Genomic DNA, 10,470 nt, shown 5'->3' on the forward strand with positions numbered 1-10,470 from the left:
TCTCCCGCCCCCGGATGGACGAGTCCCGGGCGCGGAGCCAGCGCGGAGATCGTCCCCTCCCCCGCCGGCCCGCCGCGCGCCGAGCACGGACTTCAGGGGGCGGTGTCTCCGGGCGGAGAGGCGGCCAAGAGGGAGGAGGAAGGGGGGAGGGGGTGGCGGGGCGTCCTACAAGCTATAAAAGGCGGTCCCGGGTGCCCGGCTCTTGCACTCGCAGGAAAAGCCGCTCCGAGCCAGGTCGCGCGGTCCGGCCGAGAGAGGACAGTGCCCGCGGCGCGGAGCGAGCGGCTCCCGGGTCCGGGCGGAAGGAAGCCGAAAGCCGGGCTCCAGGCTCCGATCTCCGCGTGGCCCGCTGCCCCCCGCCCCGGAGGCGTCCCAGGTCGCGTGGGGTCCTCTCCAGCGCCGGCTACTCGGTGCATTTTTAGAAGGAAAACTTCGCGTTCTCGGGCTGAGCTGCAGCGCCTGCTCCCCGGTGACTCCGGGAGCCCCCCGAGCGCAGCCGATCGACTCTCCGTGAACTTGCAAAGAATCACAGTAACTTCACTTGAAGCATCCGGAGCGAGGCCGGCGAGGCTCTCGGCACTCTCCCGACCCCAACCATCGCCTCCCTGTTGGGAACGCCGCGGCGGGCCGTGCCTCCCGGGGTCCCGGCGCAGCTAGCGGTCCCCGCGGGGTCCCGAAGGCGCATCACCGCAGGCGGCGACATGGGGAAGGCGGAGCTGGCCCGGTGGCCCCGGGGTCCGCAGTCCGCGTCCGTGCAACTTCTGCTGCTCCTTGCAGCGGCCGCGGCTCTGCTGCTCGCCCCGGGCGCGCACGGGCGCCCCGCGGAGGAGGACGAGGAGCTGGTGCTGCCGACGCTGGAGCGCGGCGCCCCGGGCCTCGGGGACACCCACCTCCTCCTCCGCCTGGACGCGTTCGGCCGGCGGCTGAGCCTGGAGCTGCAGCCGGACCGCGGCTTCCTGGCGCCGGGCTTCACGCTCCAGACCGTGGGGCGCAGGCGGGGCGCCGACGCCCCGAGCCCCGAGCCCCCCGAGGGCGACCTGGCGCGCTGCTTCTACTCCGGCACCGTGGACGGCGACCCCGGCTCGGCCGCGGCGATCAGCCTGTGCGAGGGCGTGCGCGGCGCCTTCTACCTGCGGGGCGAGGAGTTCTTCATCCAGCCCGCGCCCGCCGCCACCGAGCGCCTCGCCCCCGCCGCCGCCGCCGTCGGGGAGGAGCCGCCCGCGCCGCCCCGGTTCCATCTCCTGCGGCGGAGGCGGCGGGGCGGCGGCGGCGCCAAGTGCGGGGTCACCGACGACGAGGCTCCGATCGCGAGGGGCGCGGGGCCCGAGGGCGAGGACGACTCCGGGGTCACCAGGGACCCCGCGCCGCGGAGCTCGGGGCGGCCAACAGGTACCCGTCCCAGCGGGATGATGACCCTCCCTCGCGTCTCCCTCCATTCATTCCCCCTCTCCCCGCTCGCTCTCTCCGCGGGACTCCGGTTTGTAGGCTGGACAGACGGAGACCTGGCGGGCGGGGGGGGGGGGGGGGGGCGATGGGGCTGGAGGTCCTGCCAGAACTCTGAGTTCCCTTTGCCTGAATGATGCATGATCCAGACGGGGACAGACAGCCCAGGGGTTTTTCTGCTGACGAAGGCGGAGCATGGAGAGCAGAGAGGGAGAGTTTTGGGAATGCAGCTCTTCCCACCTCAGTGGAGTGTGAGCGTGTGTGCAGCTGCTTCCCATTCGGTTCGTGTCGCTTTACGGCCGCGCCTGGGCTCCCGGGTCGGTGCAACTTTGCACCAGTTTTGCAACCGCTGCCAGGGCGCAGAGGAGGGCGGGGATGGACGGCGCGGGGCCGCTGGTGACCTCCAAACGGGCAGCCCTGGAGCCTGCGCGGCTGCGCTGTGACCTCTGTGGGGCCGCCCTCTGGCCCCCTCCCCATGGAAGGGGCTGATGACCCCGACGGCCAGCGGCGGCCGGGGCTCTGCAGAGCCTGCTTGGGAGGTCTGCGCCCCGCCGGCCCCGCCTCCCCGCGCCTCCCACCCTCACCCACCCCGGTGTGCGCTCCGCCTCGCGGCCATCACGCTGCTCCCTGCTGGATGTTAGTCACCGCCAAGCCTGGCTTCTCCTTCCTTCTTTCCCCTGCCTCTGCTGTGTGGAGTGCAGCAGCCGATCAGTTCTTTTCATTCTCTCCCATTGGTGCCTTTGCTCTTCTTTTTGACTTCCTCGCATGTCTGGTTTTTAGAGCTCTCCACTCTCCCCAGCACATCTGCTCCGTGGAGCAGTGATGTGGTCACCCAGCCCCGGTCCCTGGATGGAGGCTGCGTTTCAGGAGTTTTAACCGGCCCCTGACTGAATCCGAGGCAGGAACTTCTTTCTCTGGGGCAGCTGGCCTGGGGCAAGAGGCGGCCGGGCGGAGTGGGTGGTCTTTCCGCCTGGATCTGGCAGGAGCAGCGCCCCCCAGGGACCCCTGGAATGGGATTGCAGAGCAGTTGCAGGCTGAGAGATTCCTGGAGGCCGGCCCCTTGGCAGAGGCCCCGGCCCTGCCCTGGGCCTTCCACGTGGAGCCCGATGATCTCATTCAGGATCGGAGCCCTGGCCTGTGAAAGAGTGACTCAGGGCCTCTGCCTGCTGCCCTGCTCCAAGTTCTTACTACAGCTGGGGAGGAAGGCGGACAGACGACTGCCTTCCTGGTTGTGATGGGAGGGTTTCCAGGCCGACAACAGAAATCCTGCTCACTAATATATATATATATATATATATATATATATATATATATATATATATATATATATATAATTTAAAATATAGATAATAACAAATAAGTTTTTAAAAATATATTTTATTGATTTTTAATATATGTAATTATATATATAATAACAAATACGTTTTTTTAAATATATTTTATTGATTTTTTTACAGAGAGGAAGAGAGAGGGATAGAGAATTAGAAACATCGATGAGAGAGAGAATCATCGATCAGCTGCCTCTCGCACCCCCCCCCACTGGAGATGTGCCCTCAACCAAGGTACATGCCCTTGACCGGAATCGAACCTGGGACCTTTCAGTTAGCAGGCCGACGCTCTATCCACTGAGCCAAACCGGTTTTGGCTAATTACTTTATAAAAAAAAAGCCTGACCCCTCAGAGGGTGCACATGGCCATTTTATTTCAAGGAGAAAACTTTAAAAATAACATTTTCGGTGAACGGAGAAGCAAATATTTTTTTGTTTGTTGTTGCCTTAGGGGTATTTTTGTCTTATTTGCTTTGCCTGGTTAGACTTTCCTTATATGCTAGTGCTGTGGGGAGGGAATGATTCCCGGCTAGACGGCCCCTGAGCAAACGCTTTCTTTGATTCTTTCCAGGAAGTGGAAGCGTCAGGAAGAAGCGGTTCGTGTCCAGCCCCCGCTACGTGGAGACCATGCTGGTGGCTGACCAGTCCATGGCCGAGTTCCACGGCAGCGGCCTGAGGAACTACCTGCTCACCTTGTTCTCGGTGGCCGCCCGGCTGTACAAGCACCCCAGCATCCGGAACTCCGTGAGCCTGGTGGTCGTGAAGATCCTGGTCATCTACGAGGAGCAGAAGGGACCGGAGGTGACCTCCAACGCGGCGCTCACGCTGCGCAACTTCTGCAGCTGGCAGAAGCAGCACAACCCGCCCAGCGACCGGGACGCCGAGCACTATGACACGGCGATTCTTTTCACCAGGCAGGTGAGAGGAAGACAGGGCCACGTGTGACCGGGTCCCCTGGGGAGTCCCCTTGGCGACCAGTGTCGCTAACTCATGTCATCAATGCTTGGCACTTGCATTTTTTTTAATTTAATGGCTGGCGCGATCCGTCAGTCTCCTCGTTTCTTCCACACTTTTTTCTATTTATTTTATTGATTTTTTTTTTTTACAGAGCAGAAGAGGGATAGAGAGAAATATCAATGAGAGAGAATCATCGATCAGCTGCCTCTTGCACACCCCCTACTAGGAATGTGCCCTCAACCAAGGTACATGCCCTTGACTGGAATCGAACCAGGCACCTTTCAGTCCGCAGGCTGACGCTCTATCCACTGAGCCAAACCAGTTTCAGCAGCACTTGCATTTTTTTTTTTTTTTTAATTGGTTAGCGCGGTCCGTCAGTCTCCTCCTTTCTTCCACAATTTTAATATCTCAAGTTGCACAGGCCTGTGTGAGTAGCTTTAGGAAGAACTATCGATGGAGGTCACAGAGCACTCCTAGAAGGACAGCTCAGTAACAATGACGGTAGATGCTCCGAGGCATATGTGATGCTGCACCTTGCCCCGAAAGATCCCCATGTTGTGGGATGTCCCTCGGAATCAGGATACACCTTTGTCCTTGTAGGACCTGTGTGGCACCCAGACATGTGACACCCTCGGGATGGCTGATGTGGGAACCGTCTGTGATCCCAGCAGGAGCTGCTCTGTCATAGAAGATGACGGCTTACAAGCTGCCTTCACCACGGCCCACGAATTAGGTGAGTCTGTTTGGAGTCAAGAGCTAAGCTCAGTCTGAGAATTGAAACTGAAAATTTATCAACTTGAGAGAGAGTTTGTAGGTTATATTGCTATTTTAGGTGCCAGGGCTTCTTAGAAATCGCAGAAAATATCTTTTAATTGTTCGAACCATGATCATCTTTATCAGAATATCAATAAGGTCATTGGAGCTATGGACATTTGGAGACTGTACATGTTTGTTTACACTCTGTACAATGTACACATTTTATAGGCATTGTCTCCAAAATAGGTGTTCTTTTTCTTTTTTTTCTTTTTTTTCTCTAGAAATATCCCTATTTGCGATAAAATGCTGCCCATTTGCTTATGTTTTAATGTGAGTTTCGGATTGCTTCTTAGGCCACGTGTTTAACATGCCTCACGATGACGCGAAGCAATGTGCCAGTCTTAATGTCAACCGGGATTCCCACATGATGGCGTCAATGCTTTCCAACTTGGACCGCAGCCAGCCCTGGTCTCCCTGCAGCGCCTACATGATTACCTCATTCCTGGATAACGGTCATGGTAAGACGCTCCAACTGCTCTTTCTACATGGCATCCAGCTTCCTATCTGTAAAGTTCTAATTAAACAGGCTCGTTTTTCTTTCTTTCTTTCTTCTTATTTTTTGTTGTTGTTGTTGTTGTTCTTGATATTTTCCTTTCAGATTACTTTCACTGCCAAGTGCATGCATTTTTAAATCTAAATTCCAATAAAAGATAGCGCTTCTGGCCAAATCATTACCAACGTACATGAATTTGAATTTTTAGCAGAACAATCACTTCCTGTCATGGTTAATGCAGAAATGCTCCATTGAGGATAATATCTTCATTTAAGTGTATCTTTGTTTACATTTCTCTGGCATCTTCTCCAAACGTTTTGACAGCTGTCAAATAACTTTGCTCTATGTTATCTCTTTATGACAAATATTTGCTGGAATCGATCTATCCGCTGCCTGCTTTCATTTATTAGCTATTAACAAAGGTTAACGGTTGGGGTGTTTGTTTGTTTTGTTTTTACAGGGGAATGTTTGATGGACAAGCCCCAGAGCCCCATGCAGCTACCCTCTGACCTCCCTGGGACCTTGTATGATGCCAACCGGCAGTGCCAGTTTACCTTCGGGGAAGACTCCAAACACTGCCCGGATGCATCCAGCACATGCACGACCCTCTGGTGCACGGGCACCTCCGGTGGGCTGCTGGTGTGCCAAACCAAACACTTCCCCTGGGCGGACGGCACCAGCTGTGGCGAAGGGAAATGGTGTGTCAACGGCAAGTGTGTGAACAAGACCGACAAGAAGCATTTTGATGTGAGTTTCCTGCTCAGGCACACACACCTTTCAAATTCTGAACCAAACACAGGGAGGCCAGCACGTCTGATGGCACCTTAACACCCCAACTCTGTGTTAGGGAAGATAGAGTAATGGATTCCTTGTCTCGCGTATTTTTCGCTTTTATTCCCTAAGAAGGTCTCTGTAGGGAATTCTAATCGGATGGCTTGTGTCCCCCCACAGACGCCTGTTCATGGAAGCTGGGGGCCGTGGGGACCCTGGGGAGACTGCTCGAGGACCTGTGGAGGCGGCGTTCAGTACACAATGAGGGAATGTGACAACCCCATCCCCAAGAACGGGGGGAAGTACTGCGAAGGCAAGCGTGTGCGCTACCGATCCTGCAACATCGAGGACTGTCCGGACAGCCACGGTGAGTGAAAACGGGCCGGGAAGCTGTGCCCGCCTGGAGGCAGCGAAGGGATGGAAACTGATGGCGCGTTCCGTCCTTCTCTTTCTAGGAAAAACCTTCAGGGAGGAGCAGTGTGAGGCGCACAATGAGTTCTCCAAGGCGTCCTTTGGCAGTGGGCCCGCGGTGGAGTGGACCCCCAAGTACGCTGGGGTCTCCCCCAAGGACAGGTGCAAGCTCATCTGTCAGGCCAGAGGCATCGGCTACTTCTTCGTTCTGCAGCCCAAGGTACTAACTTTTCCACTTGCTTCTTGCCTAAGACCCAAGGTCTTGGCTTGCTACCTTTTCCTGCAACCTGTAGGCACGAGTTTCGTTTGCATATTTCTATGTCCAATGTCAGCTTAGGCTTCATTTTTTTCAGGAGGGATACCTCAGCCAGATTTGTTTGGTGCTGTGTGGAGTTATGAATGAAGCTGAATTCAGCACTTAGGATTCTTGCAATTTCTTTTTTTTAAATATATATTTTATTGATTTCGTTTTTTACAGAGAGGAAAGAGAGGGATAGAGAGCTAGAAACATCGATGAGAGAGAAACATCGACCAGCTGCCTCCTGCACAACCCACCAGGGATGTGCCCACAACCAATGTACATGCCCTTGACCGGAATCGAACCTGGGACCTTTCGGTCCGCAGGCCGACGCTCTATCCACTGAGCCAAACCAGTTTCGGCTCTTGCGATTTCTTATTATTCTTATAAACAAGAGCCCTTTACTAGGCTAGATAAATTATGTAGTAGCATGGCAGCCAACCAGTAGTTTTGGAAAATAGTCCAGGCAGGTCTAAGTACTTGTTACTGGGTGACTGGCAGGAGCATGTGCAAACAGACTTATGAAAATGGAAGTCTGAGCTTTGATGCCTTTTGTGTTTAAGAATACAATACATATATGGAACCAGCAAAAGCATCCTTTTACTGTTTGCCTGAGGGGATAGACTGGCTGAGGTAGAACATGGTATTGAGTTTGGTTGAAATCTCATGTGTCATTATCACTGTAGGCCATAAAAATATTCCCCACTTGCAAATTCAATATTTAGTAAGTGATTTATTCAGCACCTACTTATTCAGGCATTATTCTGAGGAGACAGCCATAAAAAATTGACAAACATTTCTGCTTTTCTTCATCTTAGGTAGAAGTGAGATAGGTCAATAAACAAATACTTAAAAAATGTGTAATTTTTTCAGATGTCACATATGTACTATGGGGAAAAAAGCAGAGAAGGTGGCATACGGCATGTATAGAGTGCTGTTTTATGGCGAGGGTCAGGAAGTCAGAGATGTAATGTTAATGAGGGACATTTCTGTCATTATAGCTCCATGCCTCCCCTGGTTAGTGTGTGACACCAGACACCTGTCCTTCCTTTCTCAGGTGGTAGACGGTACGCCATGCAGCCCCGACTCCACCTCAGTCTGCGTGCAAGGACAGTGCGTGAAAGCTGGTTGCGATCGCATCATAGACTCCAAGAAGAAATTTGACAAATGTGGCATTTGTGGAGGAAATGGATCCACATGCAAGAAGATATCAGGATCGGCGACCAGTTCCAAGTAAGTTTGAGAACACCGTCCCCCGGAAGGTCCTGTCCCTTAGGTGTCACTTTTGACAGGTCTGGTTAAAAATTGTGTTCTAGAGGATTAGCTAAGCCATATAGTAGCCAGTGAATGAGCGATCTCTCTATCTGCCCTTCTTGCCTGCAGTCCTGGCTACCATGATATCGTCACCATCCCGGCGGGAGCCACCAACATCGAAGTGAAGCAGCGGAACCAGAGGGGATCCAGAAACACGGGCAGCTTCCTGGCCATCAAAGCCGCCGATGGCACCTACATCCTGAACGGCGACTTCACCCTGTCCACCTTAGAGCAAGACATCACGCACAAGGGCACCGCCCTGAGGTACAGCGGCTCCTCTGCCTCGCTGGAGAGAATCCGCAGCTTCAGCCCCCTCAAGGAGCCCTTGACCATCCAGGTCCTCACGGTGGGCAATGCCCTCCGGCCCAAGATTAAATACACCTACTTCGTGAAGAAGAAGAAGGAGCCTTTCAACGCCATCCCGACTTTCTCAGAGTGGGTCATCGGGGAGTGGGGCGAATGCTCCAAGTCCTGCGGGCAGGGGGTGCAGAGGAGACTGGTGGAGTGCCGAGACCTCAACGGGCAGCCTGCTTCCGAGTGTGCCAAGGAAGTGAAGCCCGCCAGCGCCCGGCCCTGCGCGGATCTGCCCTGCCCCCACTGGCAGCTGGGGGACTGGTCCCCCTGTTCCAAGACTTGTGGGAAGGGCTACAAAAAGAGGACCTTGCAGTGTCTGTCCCACGATGGGGGGGTCCTGGCCCACGAGAGCTGCGATCCTTTAAAGAAACCCAAACATTACATAGACTTTTGCACCACGGCCGAGTGCAGCTAAGCGGGCTGAGGGTGAAGGGGAGGAGGAGGGGAGGAAGGGCTGAGGCACTGAAATCAAGAAGGCTGGAGGGATCCAGTAGACCTTGCTGGTGATGTTACCATCCCTTTCCGTGGTACTCATTCAAATCTTGGTGTCCTGGGGGGGTTGGGAAAGGCAAAGCAGGAGAACCATGAGATCTTAGCAGAAAGCGTGGCTTATTTTATGTCTCTCCATGGAGGGAGAAGGAAGGAAGTCCAAAGAGAAGCTTTGGCCAACACTGTTTATGATCGCGGTGGTTTCAGAGAATGTCAATGTCATCTTTTCTGCCGAGAGTTCAGAACTGAAGAATGTCCACCATGGAGAAAAACGTTGAGCACGTCCAGTGACTCCATCTATTACCGTTTTGCGCCATTCTCCTGTCTTTTTGCATTTATTTGGATGAAGAAACAAGTCCTGTGTTTGTAAAAAACGCACTGAGTCTCCAAGGGGAGAACAGCGATGCGTCGGGTGCTGGTACATCCAGAGCAGGCACACCCCCCCCCCCCCAGCTGGGTATCTCCACCTTCCTTCCTCCCTGGGTAAGCCTACCTTAGGAATATGCATGTGAAGAACCAGCTTGAGTCTCAAGAAAGATAGCGGGATCACACACAAAAGGAAGTGATGCCAGAACAAGAAAGGGGTGTGAGCACCGCGGGGGTCCCCAGTGTTAGGGGACAGGGAGGTCATTTGTCTTGTGATGGGGAGGCCACTGAGGGGTAGCAGGTCCATCCCCAGCAGCTGGTCCAGCAGTCATATCCTGGTGAATGTCTGTGCAGCTCTTCTACTATGAAAGGGGATGACTTTTTCCATGTGTATATAGTAAAATACGTTACTATAAATTCTACGTACTTTATAAGTATTGGTTTGTGTGTTCCTTCTGAGAAGGACTATAGTATGTAATAAATGCCTATAATAACATATTTATTTTTATACATTTCTTTTTAATGATAAATCTCTTAAGTTATACCGTGATTGTAAAAGGGCATATAAAAATAGAGTATTTATACAATATATGTTACTAGAAATAATAAAAGAACACTTCGAATGTGTGTGTATTTTTTTTTGTGTGTGTGGGAATTTATTTCTAGGAGGGAAATTCGAGACATAAATACTGAATTTGAAGAACAGATATTCTCTTAAATTCTTTGGAAGTGAGATTTCATTCTAACAAAATGTATTTTATATATCCTGGATTGTGTGATTGTTGCAAAGAAAGGAAGCTATGGTATCTTTGGTGATAGATAGGTTTGTTACTAATGTGTAATATATACAAATGATTGGCCGACTTTTTCTGTATAAGAGCCAGATCATAAATACTTTTGGCTTTGTGGCCCATACCATCTCTGTCCCAACTACTTAAATGTGCTGTTGTAGCATGAAGACAGCCATGGGCAATACGTGAATGGGTATGGCAGTGTTTTAATAAAATGTTATTTACAAAAACAGGCAGTGGGCCAAATGTGTTCTTTGGGTGTAGTTTGCTGACCTCTGATGTACACCATAAATTAAATGGGATTCTGGAAGTATTTGGCATTCGTATGTCTTCCTCAACTATATCACAATGTTATATGAAAGCACTTAACTACTGAGTAGAAAATGATGCTTTGAATTACATGAATAGGCATGCCTGGTAAGTGGAGCCCCTAATTGTCCCATTTTTCTCATCAGAAATACCTGAGAGACACCCTGGAACACCAGTGACACACTGTAGACTTTTGTGAATGACTGTATTCTAGTATGAAATGGTATATCAATTATTTTAAAAGTACTGACTTCTTCCAAAGTACCTACCTTTTTCCCAGGAAATAGGTGATGTACTAGAAGGCTTGAGTTATATGATTAGCTACATACT

General features: G+C 52.2%; 1 protein-coding gene across 1 annotated transcript; it reads left to right on the forward strand.

The window, feature by feature from the left end:
• The first annotated feature begins 229 nt into the window (after positions 1-229).
• Positions 230-10,063, forward strand: ADAMTS1 (ADAM metallopeptidase with thrombospondin type 1 motif 1). Its single transcript, XM_036443638.2, has 9 exons — positions 230-1,389; positions 3,343-3,689; positions 4,329-4,461; positions 4,838-5,002; positions 5,498-5,784; positions 5,989-6,175; positions 6,264-6,439; positions 7,575-7,750; positions 7,901-10,063. Exons 1-9 carry the CDS (start codon positions 702-704, stop codon positions 8,598-8,600), a joined length of 2,859 nt encoding a protein of 952 aa, XP_036299531.1. The 5' UTR covers positions 230-701; the 3' UTR covers positions 8,601-10,063.
• Positions 10,064-10,470: the final 407 nt, after the last annotated feature.

This window comes from Pipistrellus kuhlii, unplaced genomic scaffold (genome assembly GCF_014108245.1).
Source record: "Pipistrellus kuhlii isolate mPipKuh1 unplaced genomic scaffold, mPipKuh1.p scaffold_m20_p_2, whole genome shotgun sequence".
In the NCBI taxonomy this organism is placed as follows: domain Eukaryota; kingdom Metazoa; phylum Chordata; class Mammalia; order Chiroptera; family Vespertilionidae; genus Pipistrellus; species Pipistrellus kuhlii.